Source organism: Platalea leucorodia, assembly GCF_965183815.1.
Source record: "Platalea leucorodia genome assembly, chromosome: 23".
Classification (NCBI taxonomy): Eukaryota; Metazoa; Chordata; class Aves; order Pelecaniformes; family Threskiornithidae; genus Platalea; species Platalea leucorodia.
The window spans coordinates 2,778,409-2,795,847 of record NC_138845.1 but is presented as its reverse complement, the minus strand read 5'-3'; the positions used below and the strand labels follow the sequence as shown (position 1 = coordinate 2,795,847).

At 52.0% G+C, this 17,439-nt stretch overlaps 1 protein-coding gene across 7 annotated transcripts in view; it reads right to left on the bottom strand.

Annotated features, from left to right (window-relative positions):
• The window catches only part of LOC309600214 (cyclic AMP-dependent transcription factor ATF-7), a 69,606-nt gene that overhangs the window by 13,353 nt on the left and 38,814 nt on the right, over nt 1-17,439 (bottom strand). For 4 of the 7 annotated variants that reach the window (XR_014230415.1, XM_082332308.1, XM_082332310.1 and 1 more), the window contains exons 3-7: nt 9,573-9,669; nt 6,324-6,442; nt 3,541-3,675; nt 2,745-2,911; nt 38-137 (exon numbers count right to left, since the gene is read on the bottom strand). Coding sequence is in view for 6 of the 7 variants with exons in the window: in XM_082332308.1 (XP_082188434.1) it covers nt 38-137; nt 2,745-2,911; nt 3,541-3,675; nt 6,324-6,442; nt 9,573-9,669 (618 nt within the window). In the remaining variant the exon portion in view is untranslated. Of the gene's footprint in view, nt 1-37; nt 138-2,744; nt 2,912-3,540; nt 3,676-6,323; nt 6,443-9,572; nt 9,670-14,342; nt 14,610-14,869; nt 15,084-15,759; nt 15,814-17,439 lie in introns of those variants that run through there. The other 3 variants (XM_082332313.1, XM_082332312.1, XM_082332311.1) reach the window with 3 other exon arrangements.

Sequence of the window (17,439 nt, the reverse complement as noted above, 5' to 3'; positions counted from 1 at the left end):
CTCTCCCGCGCGGAGCTGTGTTGGAAGTTTCTCTCACCGATATAACAGAAGGCATCTGTACGGGAGGGCCTGGGAGGACGGGCATGGTCTGTCCGTTTGCAAGCTGCACGACAAGAGGAAGGGAACCTGTGGGAGACCTGGAGAAACAACAATTCAAGTTCTCATGGATTATTTCAAGTTTATGCTGACCCGGCAGCCCCACGAGCTCAAGGGCAGAAGGGCGAATTAATTCTGGTTAGTGGATTTGGGCTCATTTTCCCATTTCTGAATGGCACGTCCTGAAAGGGTGGGTGCAAAGCCTAGCTGGGCACGTGTTAAGGTAACTCAGCCTCCCGCACGCTCACCGCACGGCAGCCAGCACGTGCCAACGTCACGCCGAGGTGACCCAGGCTGCCGCTCCTCGCTCGGGGCTGGCAGCGGCGCTGATGGCCAGTGTTACGATGCGCCCTGGCTAACTCCTGGGCATACACTGGCCGGCCAAAACACCACGGCTGCCAAAGCCCCGAGACACGATGCCCACCTGAACAGACAGAAAAGCACATCCAGGGGCTGCTGCAGCTCCTCCTCGGGGAGATTAAAAGCGCCCTCCCGGGCTGAGCCTGGCACTGGGCAGATGGGGGGTCTGGGCAGCTGCTCCTGCCTACCAGTAACTTCTTGGCCTGTGAGCCACGTCTGCTGAGCTCCCACGAGAGGGTTTGTAAGGATTTAGGTTTCCATTAACAAGCGCTTCTGACTCCAGAGAAAAACTCCTAAATATGGAGTCGATGCAGGGCTGGCTTGTGTCTGCCCAGACAATGGCTCCGGGAGACGGGGAACGGCCCCGCTCACTGCAGGCTGGGGGAGGCGGCGATCGCGCCGGAGCCTAATTGTGACAAATTAAAAATACCAAGAACTTTTTCCATTGCAGATCACTTTGCAGCAAAAGGCGGTGTTTCTGCATGTGGTGACAAACAGGCACACACATCCCTGCCTCCATTTCGAAGCGTCACAAACCTCACTGTGCTCCGGTTCTGACCGTCCGGATTCAGCCTTTCTAGGAGAGAAAAGCCGGAGCTGATCTGCTCCGGCCGATGGGGAAAGCAAGGAAACCGTCCCTGCCAGCAAGGGCTGATCTCCTGCTCCTTCTCAGCTCATGACAGCGCAGCAAGGAGCCGAATGGAGGCAGAGACGAGCCGGGAAGAGAAGAGCAGAGCTGCTGGGAGCCTGACTTTGGGGGAGGGAGAAAAAAAATTTGCTGCTGCCTCCTCTGCTGAGCTCAGGGAAGGGGACCGAGGAGGCTGGGCTGCCTGGGATCCTCGGAGGAAGCCGTGCTGGCATGGAGTAATGGCAGGGTGGGGAGAAGCAGGGGATGTGGGTCAGAGGGGGGAGTTCATCGTGCCAATAACTCAGGCTGGAATTTTTAAGGCTGCCTTGGGAACGCGAACGCTCGACTCTCATTCATTTCTATTGGGCATCCCAAATCCTCCAGGCTGCTTTGAAAATCCCAGCCTAACAAGCCGAGTTACAGGGAGGTCACAGCCTCCCCTCCATCTCTGTCACGCTGACAGCCCCACCACAACCGCAGTGGCCCTAACGCAGGGACCCTCGTTAAAGCTGCAGCCCAACCTCTCCGTAGAACGCGTTCAACTCTCACGCCCTAGGCGGGATCTACCCCCGTAGGCTGCAAAGGGCACATAAAATCATATTAAAGTCTAGCTTACTAGACTTTCTGATTTTTTCATGTCTTCAAGCGCAAGGGGACTCGGTTCCAAACAGCCCCGCGTGTCTCTGCCTGTGCGGGGTTACAGGAGGAATATAATGCCCTTTCAAAACCCCAGGACAATCACTTAACCCCTTAATGCCTCAAGACAGGATTTAAAACTTTCCGTCAGGAAGTCTGGATTGATGGTGCCAGCGGGTCAAAGCAAAAACACACACAAAAATATGAACTGACAGCCAAAAAGAATGGCCTGGTTAATGTAAGGAGCCAGCCTCAAACAAGGGTAATTAGAAAGAGGCCAGGACCACAGCGAAAAAGAAGCATCCTGACACCAAAGAATAGAAGTGGGGGTAAATATACGTCTCCTGAGGGCTCACTGTAATGCGTTTCCTGCATCCTTCAGGCTCCTTCCTTTTATGTGCAGGGCCAGAGCTACCTAACGGTGTGGCAGGCTCATAACCGCCGCAGCGAGTGCTCTGGAGCCTCGGATCCAGACTGTTAAAGGGGCAAAAAGGAGCAGGTCATTAGATCTGCTGAAACAAACAGCTCCCGAGGCAGAAGCTGACCATGAAGGAGGCCAGCAGGTTGCAGAAGAGGTTACACTTCAGAGGCAACAGCTGTCTGAGAAAATCCCAAAGCCATTAAAGATCCAGACAATTTCCTACCGTCGGTTTAGCTGAGCTCTCTCCACCGCATCAGGCTGCAAAAGCAACTTGGGAGTCCCCAGTCAGGCCACGCTCCCATCGTAGACAGCGAGTGTCATGTCAACGTGTTTGGGGATTGGGTTTAATTTCTCCCCGCGGTGAGTTTTGCCTCGTTTCGTTACACTGCAACAATTAGTTCCTGCTTTCTGCACTTACACCCCATTCCGCTTTTGTAGACAGTGCAGCAACGAGGCCCTTATGCCCAAGCAGCCGCAGCCGGAATCGCAGCACCTCGGTTGTTCCGACAATCAAGGAACTTATTTAGGTACCTAATTACTGCCCAGGAAGCCTGACGGTACGGGAGAAAAACCTCAGCGCACGTGTCCCTCCTCCGCACTTACCCAAGCTGTCTGTTGGAAGGGGGAGCCTGGGTAATGACAGAGGTTGGGGAAGGCAGCGTAGGGTGGAGCGGGTCATAACCCAAGTGTAGTGGCAGCGAGCCTGGACGCACGATGGTTGGAGTAGGCGTAGAAATGATTACAGGCTTGGAGGTGATCTCCTGAAGAGGCTCAACAGACAAAAGGAGAGACGCTGTTACTTATTAGTTTCATAATCACCTGGCTGTCTCTTCCTTCCGACGGCTTAAAAGCAATTTTGTGAAAATTAAGGCACCTTCGCCGCAGAAACTGAGGCATGGAGGGGAGCGACTTACCCAAAGCCACACTGATTTGATACCAGTGCAGGGAAAAGGGCACAAATGTCAGACTCCTGCTGCCTGCAGCAGCCACTGGGAAATAATCCCCCTCTCCAAATTACGGCTCCAGCGCCAGCCAGCGTCTCTAGAGTGGGAAGTTACTCAGATGGAGACTGTGTCACCCCAGACTAATCTGCTCTGAATCACCAGCCAGCTCCCCCAGGACACAGGGAGCCGGTCTCGGAGAAGATGCGTTACTTGTTTGGCACTTTTGCCTTGCCAGAAAAGCATTCCCAGAGTGAACAGCAAGGCTTTCTGCATTAGCCAAATCCACGCGGAGACTTAAGGGCAGCAAATGTGTATTTTAGCGAACAAGCTTTTCTCTTTCTTTCCAAAATGAGGGAGCCCAAATCAGGCCTTGGCACCCAAGTGGAGAAAAAGCTTGTTCTCATCCAGAGAAGGAGAGACCAACATCTCCGCAGGGCATGGTCAGGGAGACCTACCTTCTCCTTGTTCTGTGGCGACTGCGGGTTAGACGCAGGGCTGTCTGGCGGAGAAGAGTCCACCTCCACCGGCTCTTCCTCCTTTATCTTGATGTCCGGGGTGGACGGCAGAGACATGTCCAGGGCTCCGGCACTCTACGGGAAAACCAGCCACGGATTGAAAGGACAATTAGCTCATATTGTTTGTGAAACATTCGGCTGCTCCCAGAGGAAGAGCTACAGCTCTGAGTTCTTGCCAAATTATTATTATTTATTTGTACTGAAGTAGCATCTGGGAGCCCGAGGCGGAGAGCGGTGCCGCGCCGCGCCGGCCCCATCCAAACAGAGACGGAGGCCTAGGAAAGACGGTCTCTGCCTCAGATGGCACCATTTTGTGGTTTCTCAGTAACACACACCAATTCTTTCCATGGGTTCGAGTTTGGGTTGTTGGGGTTTTTTTCGTAAAAGGGCTTTGCTAAGGAGAACAGGTAACAAAGCCAAATGCCTGCGAGTTACAGAAGGCACTTTCATTCACAGAAGAGCTGTAAAGCATTGTATAAATCAGCCTGAATTATTTTATTACCCGATTATCAAAAGCAAACAAAGAGCCATGCAAGTTATTAAATATCTATGAGCGCCCCATTAAAATAAAACCCAACCATATGCCTGAACCTGGCAACTTGCCACCACCCTGGGTTCCAGCAGTGCCACGTGCCCCATTTTAACCAGTTAATGACTTGCTGGGGACGGGAAAAGGGCAGGGTGACAACGAGGGAGGGGGACTAAACTGCGCGGCCACCTCTCCCCTCCCCAGACCTGGAGGAAGAGAAGACCTGGGAGAAGATGGCGTACGGGAGCACCGGAGAAACACGCAATGGAGCGAGACACCGACCGCAGGATGCTGCATTCAGCTGGGCTCCAACAGACCTCGCAAATCACCCGGTCCCTCCCTCCGTCCGGGGCAGGAGAAACTCTCCCTAAATCAGTCCTGACGGCTGTTTGTCCAACCTGCTCTCCCTCCCTCCACAATCAATCCCGGCGCTTTCCTTCCCTCGCCCGACTGCTGGCAGTTCGTCCTAGCACCTAACCTAAACCTCCTCCTTTGCTGCATTTTAAGTCCCCTCAAGGGAGGGAAAATTGCGGCAAGAGGGTAAATCCGGGCATCTACAGATGCTCTCAAGTGGGGTGCGGCTCCAACGCCTCCGCTCTGCACTGATTTACGCAGGAGCTTTGCTTGCAGTACGCAGTAACCATTTACCTGCCCTCTTAAGCAGAGATGTTGCACTGGGAATCACAAAGGAGAAGGGATTAACATGCAGGAAAGTTTCAAACCACTTAAAGTGCCTCCAGGGAAGCTCCTGCTGTGCCTATGGTTTTAATTAACATGCTGGTGTGGAGACCACCCTTGGAACTGGAGGACAAAACACAACAGCAGCAACTGGGCTCAATGCGGCCAAATGTTGAAAGCATCTCAGAAATGCAGCAGGCAGCTCTGGCCAGGTTCGGTGAGTGACAAGCCATCTGGGCCCGGCGACCTCGCCTCTGCAGAGATTTTCTAGGAGGGATAAATGCTTTCCCAAACGCCTGAAACCACCCCAAGCTTCACGCCGCCCCATTCGCCTGGCTGCCGGCAGAAATATTTAGACTGCAGTCATCCTAAGGCAAAAAATGAAAACATCGAACCGCCTAAGGATCTTAGCTGCAGCTATTAGGTAGCGCAGCCCAGGAGATGGGTGGTCTTACATATAAAACAACTGGCTAGACTGTGGGCTGCTCAACCATTTATATGTGAAACCGCAAACGAACAGCTACCTTCTCCCAGCGCTCGGGGTCTGGGCTGCAGAGAACAAAAGGCAGGGAATTCAGAGCATAAAATGCCACGCAGCCCCGACAAGGGCCTGCAGCATACCAATGAGAGAGATCAATTTATGCTTTAAAGAGCCCTGTTATTAGGAGAGCGGGTGAAAGACAGTTTTCAGTTTTAATTCTGAATTCCTCCGTTCCCCATCTCGGTGAAGATTTACGCGGCTGTGCTCCTGCAGTTTATTTCCGAGCAGCGCCGCTGACTGTGAGCGTATGTACATACATATATCAATTTAGTAAATGTATGTGCCAGTCTAAGAGCCCAATACGCATCTGCTGCTTCTCAGAGCCTGCAAAGGGGGGGAGAAATGTCCTTAATTAGCTGCTATCTGACGAGATCCCGTTGTCCTTCAGACCCTTGCGCTCCTGAGGTTGGCAGGGGCAGCCTGAATCGATACCGCTTGCATATGAGGGAGCTCTTTGTTAGAAAAAGCCTCACTCCTCCATAGAGCCCCTCTATTTGCACGTACGGTGACACCCTGCAAATGCTAAAGGCACACGGCTGAGCTCCGTCCCTTCCCTGCACCTTAAAGGCATCATCGTTACGGATCTTGATCCCCAAGGAGGCTCTGAGTGAGTTTTTGCTCAGATCCTGAACACTTCACAGAGTCCTGCTCTTTTCCTGCATCTCCTTCCCAAGGTGCGAGGTATTTTGGGTACTGCCTTTTTTTTTTTTCCCCCTTCCCTTTTTTGAAGTGAAAAGCCAAAGGAATAATAAGCCATTAAAATCCGCTCTCACCAGGCCTCGGATTGCAGGATAGCCAGCCAAAGTCACCCCAGTTAAAAAAATAAAGTCCCATGTAAGCCAGCATATTAAATCCGAGCCCACGCTTAGTTACCCTACAACATGTGCCTTTCATCACAACGGCACCGTCCCCCCGCCAGCCCCCACAATATGCACCCGGCTCAGTTTTACGGCAACGGTGGCCTTCGCCTCTTGCCTTTTTCTCGTCATCCTCCGCAGCTTTCTTGAACTCGTGCTCAAAGGAGCTGGCCAGTTCATTGAAGAGTCCCACTTCTTCGCAGTTCTTCAAGAACCTAGTCGGGGTCGGAGTCTGATCTGTTTGGGTTGTAACACCAAGCACTGGTTAAAGAGAGGCTAGAGAATTCATTTGAACCACCTCGGCCCTCTCCGGGGACCCCTAGCAAATGTGGCCTCTGTTTTGTGAAAGTCTGGATGCTTTTCCACTGTGTGTCGTGTTTGCAAAGCAACTGACAATTCAGAAAGGGGAAAATAATTTCATGTTGATTTTGTTTCTCTGGTAAACGCTGCTTAAAAAAAAAAAATAATCATTGCAGTGATTTCTGTGAAATTCCTGCCTTTGGGTCGTGTCCTGTCCCTCCCACCCCAGGGTTTTGCTTGTCCTCATCTGAATTGCTGCTGCAAGGAAGGAAAAGAGTGGGGTTTGATCTCCCTGCAACAGCAGATCTCAAAAATATGGAGTGATGCGAGGGGAAACGGCTGATCGGAGCAGCTCCACCGCTGATGTGGAATAGAGCCGGGCAGAGTTGCTTCCCTCCCTGCGCCGGCTCCGTACATTAATGCGCATCCTAGGACAGACGGCTACGTGGGAGTGCTAATAATTACCACCACTGTCCAAAGCAATCCCTCTGGGGCCCGTTTTCCACCATATTAACACGTTGAGTCATGATCTCTCTGGCCATCACCCAGGCTATAAAGCAGAAAGAAATCTCCTAGCTCCCAGCGAGCCTCGTTTTTCTGCGTGACGTTAGGTCAGGAGTCCAGGTACTAGCGGGAGCCCGGCACGAGCACATTACACCAAAAGAATCCATCTGGCAGAAAACTACATAGATTTTTAAGCACAAAGGGGATCCCTGGGATAGTTTAGCCTGACCTCCTGCATAAAACATCGGCTGTTTGGCACGGATGCTCCCTGTTCGAGCAGAGTAGCTGTGCTCGACCTGAAGCGTCTACGGAAAGCATCCCATTTGATTTCAAACCGGCCAGTGGTGGAGAGTCTCCCGCAGCCTCCGGGAAGCAAATCCGGCGATTACTTTGCCTTGCTGTCGCAGAACTACGCTTTATTTCCAGCCCGACTTCAAACCCTACCTATTGGTTTTGTTAATAAAGCAAAGGCCTCCTCTGAGCACACTTTGGTTCCCCCCAAATCTCTCTTCATTAAACCAAGAAACTTTGTCAACTAAAGATCTCAGCAGGAGGCTGTTTTTCCAGTGCTTTAATGGCTCTCAGGGCTCTTTTCGGACCATTCCCCATTTAGCAATGTCCTTCCAAGCCACGCACGCCAGCCCGGGGCCCAAATCTCCAGCAGAAGTTTTCACAATGCCGCAAAGCAAAGCCGTATAACCTCTCTCGTCCTACCCTTCCCCAGTTCGTATCTCCAGGAATTGCAGCAGCTCTTCTGCCCACAGCATCACCCCAGAAGTGCACGTTCCCATTTAAATAAGTCTCTCTGCTGCCAGCTATAACCGGCAGAGAGAGAACAATTCTTTACGACTCTCTTTAGCTTAACCGTGGAGTTACGGCAAGAGATGTACGCTGAATCCTCCTGCTCATTAACACACGGGCTGCTGCCCTGGCCTCAGCACAAAGCAAGAGGGAGGGAGAGAACGAACCCAGAGACAAAATGGTGGCTTAAAAAAAAAAAAAAAAAAAATAAAAGGACGTTAGGAATGTAGGGCAATAACGCCCTAGATCTCACTGCTCAAAGGCAGCATGCTTTATAGCCCTCGCAAACCCCCCGGCAGCTCTATCTGCCATCAAGAGCTCAGCCAGGGAAAGCCTGTGTTAAACAGGCTGGTCTTGCACTGACCACAGCTAAATAAGTTTGGGGTTTTTTTTGCTTTGCGGTTTACCCTGGAGCAACCCACTGAGGAGCTGGGAGAGGGGGCTAGACCCGCCCTCGCTGCTGTTCCCTGTGCTAAAACTGAAGCGTTGCATCCCACCCACGGTTTTACCCGTGCGAGTTTGTGTGCAGGAGGAGTACAGACCTCTGGGAGCTGCGAAGACGGGGGCTTTTCATGCTGCATCCCTGTCAGAGCAGGTGGGACTTCGGCTGGAGATGGGACCGTACCCCATTTCTGCTCCCCTGTCACCGCCTGGCCACTTTACACCCTGGGTTTATCAAGCAAAAGCTAACCCTCCCGCCGTGCACCCTGTTTAGAAAGGGGGTGAACCGAAGGAAAAACAACCTTTAGGAATCTAAGGTTTCTTTCAGCCCCTGCCCCAAATTCTTCGCCATCAAGTCCCATTAGCCTGATCCCATTTGAAATTAATTCTCCCTCCGGGAGCCTGGTTCGTCTCTGTGAGCCCTCCCCTGGGAGAAGCTTTCTGCCCTTGCAGCAAAGGCTGTGTGAGCTCTCTTACGATCCGACCCACAGCTACAATGAACTTGAAGGCTTTAAGAAACCAACTGAATCGCTATTTCCTACTTCAACACCGAATTTGTGCTGGAGATGAACCTGGGAAAAGGGTGCCAGGCTCCCGCAGCAGATGTTTTGTTTCCCCTTATGAACTCTCAAGGCTTCAGAAAGCCTTTCCTCCTCGTTTCTTGTTCTCAGCAACAGCCTTTTCATCCAGCGGTAACACAAACCTCACGCCCTTTTAAGAAGCCCGAACGAAAGGGGACTGACAAGGCAGGGGAGTATCTGTAACCGGCAACGATCTGCTGCCAGACAACAATATACATTTTTTTTTTCCCCCCCCCAATCTTATAAAGGCTGCATTGACCGTGCGCTGCCAGAGCGCCTCATTTGGGCTCTGTAAATGCACTCTCGGCAGTAGCCAGTGCACTCGATGGCGTTTTAATTTATTAACTGCTAGCCTAAAAGCTCAAGAAAATTGACACCTGGGCTGAGGAGAGGAAGCTGGGTTTGTCAGATTTTGTTCATCGTCCTCAAAGCACATGCAGAAATGTGAAAGACCTTTTGTCCATAAATCTTCCAGTCTTAATAAAAAGGGTGAGAGCTAAAAAAAAAAAAAACCCAACCAAAACCCCCCACAAAACCTGATACTACCATAAAAAAAGAAAAAAAATAGAAACTTGGAAGCCTCTGGCTTTCCTTTCCTCCTGATTAAATGCAGATCACAAGAGCTTTTTATGGGAGGTAGAGACGTTTTTCAGTGCATCTGGTCCCCGGTATTAATCTTGCAGTCATGCTGTATTAATGTGCACCGTTTTCAGAGCTGGCCTGGATTGAACGCCACATACCTGCTATGATGACTGAGTCGGTTCGAGCAGGGCCGAATTTCAATGTCATCTCATGCTTGTGTTTATGAACCGCCAGGTGGTCCTCGTTTGTAAACCTCTGAAATGAAACAATTTAGAAAATCGTGAATAAATGCATTTTGTGTTTTACGGGTACATCCTGCAGCAGGGTGGGGGAGAGAGCCGCCCGGAGAGCAACTGTAACACAATCGCTGCCGAGCATTAAGCAAAACCAGAGCGGGACAGATTGTTTGAGAAGCGGTGTGTGAACACATTGCTCAAAATGAAAAAGCCATTACACGGGGCTTCTGGGGAACGGGGGACAAATATTTTTAATAATCCATTTTTTTTAAGCGGCGGGGCCACGCGGTGACTGCAACTAATCTAGGAAATGCAAAACCGCCCTGCTCGGTGAGATGCGCCGCTTTATTGCTGGCTAATGGAGGGATGAATTAGGCGCTATTAGGGGTCGGGCAACTTTTTTTGGATGGTGTGCGACAGAGCTGGCACCCGCCCGGCAATTCAGGCCGTGGTTTTATGGAGCAGGACGGAGGCGGCTGCCCAACGTCCCTGCCCGTGGCTGTTTGCGACGGCACGGAGCGGCCCGAAGCACGGCTGCCGTCGAACCCTGGGGGGGGATGCGTTTCACGTCCCGTAAGGACGCCGTCTGAAATTCCACCTGCGGGAGAATTGCAGGATAAAAACCCACCCGTGATGGCTTTAGGGATGTGCCGGGTGGGGGGCTCGCATCCCCCCCGCCAGGCAGGGCTGGGTGCACGGGGCCATCGATACCCAGACAAAAGGGCAGCATCGTCCGCCGCGGGGCTGCTTTCAACGGCGGCACCAGCCCCAAGCATCGAGATTGAGGAAAGCAGGGGGAGAGGCAGGGACGGGGTTAAAGCAAATAATCATAAAGACCCGAGGATGGATTGCGCCTCTCCTAATAGACTGCGACAAAGCGGGAGGCTGAGGGCACTGCACGGGCCGTACTGCAGGATTTTTATGCATCCAGGAGCCACGCAGCATCGGGCTTGCTGTTTCTAGAAAGAGCTGCTGCTGCAGCAAAGGCTTTCTGCCCTTTTCCCCTTCCTTTTTTCTCTCTTTTTAAACCAACCAACAAACAAACCAACCCAAAGCCACCTGTTTCTGCGAATTAGCTCAAGCGTGACACCCCGGGTTCGCTCGCTCTTTCCGATGCTTATTTATGACTCAATTTTTTTTATCGAGCAAAGCTGCATTTTCCAGGCTGGAAGCCACGGCGGCGCCTTCCCGGGAGCTGTGCGGCGGGGGGGACGTTAGCAGAGGCAAGGGACAGCCCTGCCGAGACGACGGGCGCATCCGCACACGTCCCATCCATCTTCCCCTTCGGTGCAATAACAAGTGTATTATGCAAAGCATCCTTCAAAGACGTTGTATCAGAAGGTGCTTTTGGTGGCGACTCGTAACCGGGGCTCAAACTAAATGAAATCGGAGCTGGTGGGAGAAAACCAAACAGGTTTTTGCCCACGTAACCCTGGGCGCACACACTCCGGCTTTCCCAGCCGCTGCTCCCCGATCTGGTCCCTAACTAAACCTTAAATAAAATTTCTCAACCGTTTTTGCTAAAAATACACGTGTTCTCGGTTTCTTTCCTCCCCGCAGCTTCCGAAACCCTCAGCTCTGCCCCAGCCCAAACGTGACTCATTTCCAAACGGCGTTACAAATCTCGGCGACGCCAAAACGCCACCGAACAAAGGAGAAGCGAGCGAACCGCCGCCGTTTTCCGAGGGAGACAAAATTTGCAGCGTCGTTTTGCATCGCACCATAAAGCGCTCGCGGAAGGGGGGACCGGGGAGAAAGGGTGGGCACCGACACTTTGTCATATTTCTGGCCCAAAACCACCCTGGCTTTTAACGTTACTCGGCTGCCAACCCCGCTCACCCCTTGCGACGCGGTGACGAACCGTTAGCGGAGGAAAATAGGTGGGTTACGGTAAGCGGAGAAAAATAAATCAGGTTTTTTGTGAGGACAGAGGAGCAGCCGGTTTCAGATGAATATTTAGCAGGCAGGCGGCCGCTGCTCCAGCGGCGTCTCAAAATACTAAACATGCAGAGACAGGGGGGAAAAAAAGGACAAGGAAGAAAATTCCCAATTTTCCGCCTCCGTTTTGTACTGGGTAAAGAAATGGGGAATTTTTAGGTCAATGAGGGAAGCAGCAAGAGGACAAAGTAGGGAATGGGGTCACATTTCTCTCCCCTCCATGCTCCCCCCGCCAGCCCCGGCTCCACAAGGGGCACGTTTCAGCCCGGCCTCGGTACCTCCAAATTTATTTTAATCTTTCATTTTGCTCCATCGCAGGATTTTTTTTTTTTTTTTACATTTTTTTTTTTCTAGGGCAATTTTCCTGCTTTCGGTGTGCGTTACAGCTCTATTTAACATCTTTATGTGGTCTCACTAGCTTGGGAGCTCTCTCTTTCTCTGCACAGAAATGCTCACAGACACAATATATCTTTCTACATACATTTCCAAACGCCGAAACCTAGAGGCTGAGTCTGGCACTTCAGTTCTAAATCATGTCATTTTACACAGAGAAGAAAGCAGGGGGGTAGAAAGGGGGAAGAGTAGGGGGGGGGGGGGAAAAAATCAAATGAGTTAAAGCCACAGCACTGGCTTTAATATTTAATCTCCTTCCATCAGCAGCTGACATATAGCAGTGTTATTTCAGCCTGCTATTTTGCGGGTGTCTGAATTAAAAAGAAGATGTAGACTGTAAACTCTTTGGGGCGAGGGACAGGCGCTGGGATAACGCTGCCGCCTCCGCGCTGCACATCGGCCCCGAAAGCGGCGGCGACCCTTCACGCTGCAATGGCGAAGGGCTGCGTAAAATAAAGAGTTTAAGCACCGCACGCAGCCCCGATTTCTGCTTTTCTCTCCCCCTACGATGGCCCTACGGCTGCCTTTGGTGCAGGGGACGGAGCAGGCGGATGGCATTTGGGTTTGGGTAAACACGGGGCTGGGTTTATTTACCCCAGAGACGGTAACAGCTTTTTGGAGAAAACAGATTTGAGGCAGACTAAGGCTGGCCAGTCTGCATTCTTTACTCAACAGGCTGTGACAGCTCGATGGATAAATGTGCTCATTTAAAAATCTTTATTTAATAGGACACAATACTTCCAGCTGGACCAACGCGCCATCTCCATTAAAGCAAGCGCCAGAGAATAAATGCAGTAGGCTGAAGCCTGGATCTTTAGTCAGAAGGAGATTTTTCCATTGGTTTAATAAGCACAACGTGAAAAACAAGGGGTTGCTCAGGGCTTTTTCCTTGCTTTTGTAAAGCCTGCAACTGCGTTTGATGCAAAAGGAGGCTCAGGCGAGCGCCGAACGCACTGCATCCCACCTTCCAGCCGTGCAGGAGCCCAGGCGCTCGCTGGCTCTCCCAGCAGCTCCAGCGCACAAGCTGCACGGCTATTTTTTAACCTTGACAGTAATTTTCAGAGAACATAAACACCGGCTGCGCACCAAGCCAGTCACCTGGCCAAAATTCAGTTTTAATATAGACCAAGTGTAGGCTGCAACAGCACAAACTGTTCCGCAGGCGCACACTTGTGAAAAGGAGACTTTACCTTGCTGAAAGCACGAGCCCTGGTACAGTCTCACCAGACCTGAAAGGGGTGAGGAGCCAAACCGGTCTCCATCAAGCTCATCACACGGCTGAATTAATAAGCTGTCATTAATACGGGGAAGAGGAAACGCTGCTCCAACCTTAACTCCAGCACAGCGGTGTGTTATTCTGCCCACGGACACCACGGTACTGCTGTGACATGGTCAAAACACCTGGATACCAGGGGAAACAAAAGAAATCAGCACGTGTCTTGCAACCGCAGTGCTAGAGGTAAATGACTGCACTAAGCGCTCCGGCGTGGATAAGCTGAGCTCAAAGTCACCGACTTTAAAAGGAGCCACAACAGGTTTCACTTCCAGAGTCTGTCTGGTCACTGCGATGCCCTATAGCGAGCGATCGCAGTGCGATCAGCCCAAGACGAGGGGCTGGGGGATGCCCTGGGGTCCGCCTTGCTCTCCTGGCACCGCCTCGGGCGAGGGGCACCTACCTCCTTCGTTTGGGGACCTCCCGGTGGGCAGGACACCCACGTGAGCCGGGAGACGCAGCGTGCGGAGAGCAAGGCCAACGCCACGGGGAGATGCCGGACCTCCTGCACGCATCCCAGCCCACCCAGCATCCGACGCAGCACATCCTCCCCGCGCTTCCCGGCTGCGGCAGACCCGCTGCCTACGCCCCATCCATACATCTTGCCGTGACAGGGCTCAGATGGATTTCTAGTCGCGTGGCAGGCTGGATAGATATTCCCCGTTCACTCGGCACAACTGCAGAGGTAACTAATGCAGGGTCACGGATGCCCCCAAGGGCTGGGTGCCCAAAGGTTAGCTGTTACGGCTGTGAGTGATGTGACCCCCCAGTTCTTGCGCAGATCTGGGCTCCATCTCACCCATTTCCCATCTGAGCAATGACAACGATAATTCCCTCCCTTGCAGAGAGGCTGTAAGGATTAATTCGCTAATGTGCATAAAGTGCCCCGATACTGGAGTGATTCATAGATTTTAAAGGCCGGGGGGACCATTACAATTATCTGCCCGGGACCACGTGAATCCCCAGATGGGCCCATTTCCATAGGAAAGGAGGTGTCACGAGACGACGAGGAGATAACGCCGCAAAGACTTGTTGGTTTGAAAGAATGCAACAATAGCACGGCCAAGTTGTCTTATTTTTACACTTACGAGAGCCGACACGCAAATATTTCGGACCCGTTTCCTCTTGGAGGGTTTCCCGTAAGGCGGTGCTCACTGGGCCAGGTTTCAGAAGAGCTCGGAGCCCAGTTGCTCCCACTGGAAAGCTTGTGGCTACGTTCGAAAGCAGCCAAGGCACCGAGTCCGTGCAGCTCGAAGGTGGCCGCAGCAGCTATGGTTACCGAGCGCTTCTGGAAAGCTGGTTTCAGTGGCAGCATCCTTCCGCTAGAGGAGGGAAGAGACAGCACCTCCGCGAGCCTGAACGAGGATAAACGAGAAGAAGAGGGAAGGTTTATGAGTGATCAGCTCAAGAACAAAAAAAAAAAAACCAAACCAGATTGCGTCTTGCACGTACAGGTATTCAAAGAGAGCTCTGCCGCTCCCGCTCGAGCACAAAGCCTTTTGCAGGAGGGGGAGCGGCGGCTCGGTGGGCTGCGAGCGCAGCACAGGCTTTATACCGAGAACGACCCTGAGCCAAGGTCATTTCACCCCAGTCCAGGCGGGGGAGAAACTAAAACCTGAAAGAGGGGCGAGAGGTAATCTCCACGGCCGTATCCGCCGGGGGACGACAGCTCAGCGTCCGCTTCACGGCTCTGCTTTGTCGCTGCTGCAGCGGGGCCGTTTCTTGCATTGCAGCAGGATGCTCGTCTGCAAAACGTTCGGGCATTACGTGCCCGGTGCCCTTCCCAAGTTGGAGGCAGCAGGAAAAGCTTATTTCTACTCACTCAGGTCCTGTGAAAATCAGAAAGGCCACAGCCAGCTCAATCGCTTCGGAGAGGAGTGGGCTTGGATGCATTTTGTGCAATGCCCCCCTGCAGCTCGCCCCCCCCCCCCCCCCCCCTTAAAACTGCATGGAGATTAAACCTTGAAATGTTATTTTTGGCTCAGGCAGCTCCAGGGACCCATGTGGCTATGCCTTTTACTTTAAAAATCCGCTTACATCCTGCCCTGTGATTAATTCACGTTCCTTTCCTTGTTTAAAAAAAAAAGAAAGAAGAAGAAGAATAATCAGAAACTTCAGCCTGTTCACAGGCAGCGTTCAGTGCTGGTGTTAGGAAGCCACGACCCAACAGCCAAAGAGCCCTTTAACAAGCACTTTGTTTGGGATGAACATTGTGCAAACCACAAAAATTTGCCTTTTTAAATTTTTTTTCTTTTTTTTGCTTAGAGAGAACCATCTGCCTTCAGATTTTGTTTTTTCCAGGGGACTGCGTGTTTTGTTTTTAAGGTAGTTATCACAGATCAGCGCTGCACAGCGGCACCTTCTCTGTGTCATATAATCTGCCCTCTAAATGCAGGCGGCTCCACGTCAGGCTTCTCCCATCTCCGGCGAGCGGAGGGAGAGCAGCAACAAGGTTAAGATGCCAACGCGTGACACAGGACCCTTCGGTTTCCCTGAGATCAGCACCTGGGAGGCGACAGACGAGCTATGTTTTTTATAAGGCAGCGAGGACCAGGCCGGAGGGAGCGGATTTTTATGGGCAGTTCAGTATTCGCCTCCTACCAAATCACCGGTAATTAGGGCCGAGATACTCAGGTTGCTCCACAAACTTCCCTGCAATTTAAACAAAGAGTTAACCAGGTTCTGGAGCCCGTCCCATCCCATCCCGTTCCTCCTTGGCCAGAAGGGCAGAGCATTTAACTCGGAGTAGGTAAATAATTTAATTTACATTTCTATAGCTTCACTTATCCCAGAGGGCTTCTCATACACATGCCCCTCCGCTGAAATGCAGGTGTTTCAGCAGGGGGGAAGGCAGCAACCATCTGGCCTACAGCACACCATGTAGCGGTGAGGAGGGAAGCATTCGGCCAAGGACATACGGGGCAAACTCTTTAATAAACTCTGTATTCAACTCTTCTTTTCTTTCTTTTTTTAATGTCTCATATGGTAGAGACAGCCTCTCCTTCATCTCCAGCGCACCTGAGATGAGCATCAGCACATCTGGGTGCAGAGAACAACGCCAACCCTCCGGAGCAGGCAGCAGCACCCTGCTCGGCCAGGAAGGCATTCGTTCATCCCAGCGGGATTTAACCTGGGCTGGACACCGGCTGCTTTCGCTATCAAACCCAACCCGCCAGCTACCCAGGAATTTCTCCGCAGCACACCAAAGGACCACGAACCAACCTTCTCTCCTTTTTAAAATGGGGCATATACAGAAAAATAGCAGATGGTTGAGGTGGTTTATGGAGCACCTGGGAGCAAAGCAGCCCCTTGTTTTGCCCAAAGTACACCCAGTTCTGCAGACGAGGAGCCCTCAGTGCCTCGTAGGCACAGCTCCTCCGGGATGGCTGCTCGAATTACAGCCCAGACCCCGGGATGCAAACCTAAGCCGGGAAGATCAGGCTCCTAAATCTCCAACGAGTCTGCACTACGTGAGAGCAGGCAGGTTTTCTAAGACACCGATACCCTCCTCCTCCGCTCGAGCGATGCTCGAGGGGGACGGACACCTCGAGGAGTCAGTCCGCTCCTCCCGAGCTCTCTGTCCGCAGGCATCGGCTGCTCCATCCCATTGGCAGCAGATCTCTGCAGCCAGACGCAGGCGAGCGATGTGGGGACCTGCCCGCAGTCGCACAAAGCCCGTGGCACTCCGCTAGAACCTGGAAATGCAATAATTATTTACTTCCACACGGTGGAGCATTTTTAGCCTTGTTTCGATAAAAGTGAAGGTTATTAAAATACATGTATTAATTACCGCTGCCACATAACTTAAGAGGAGAGGCACAGCGGTAATTAACGGAGGTGAGCGAGGGGGTGGAGTTGCAGAGCGTCAGCGACTCCACAGCTTGTGCCTATGGATACGCGCCTGCCCCATGGGAACCCCCAGATAGCTCCAGTGTGGATGTGAATCATTATTACGTCCCCGGCTCGAATCCCAGCAGCACCACAGGTTTTCAGTGTGACCTTGGGCAAGCCATCAATTCTTCCCCTACCTACCAGACAGAGCAAATAAAAAGGGAAAAGGCACCATACTTCACAAGGGCGTTAGGAGAGGAAGCCGACCGCGCATGCAAGTACCAGGAGCCATGTGAGAAGCACTGCAGGAAAAAAAAAAAAAATATTAACAAAGGCAATTACAGCTGTGTTTCC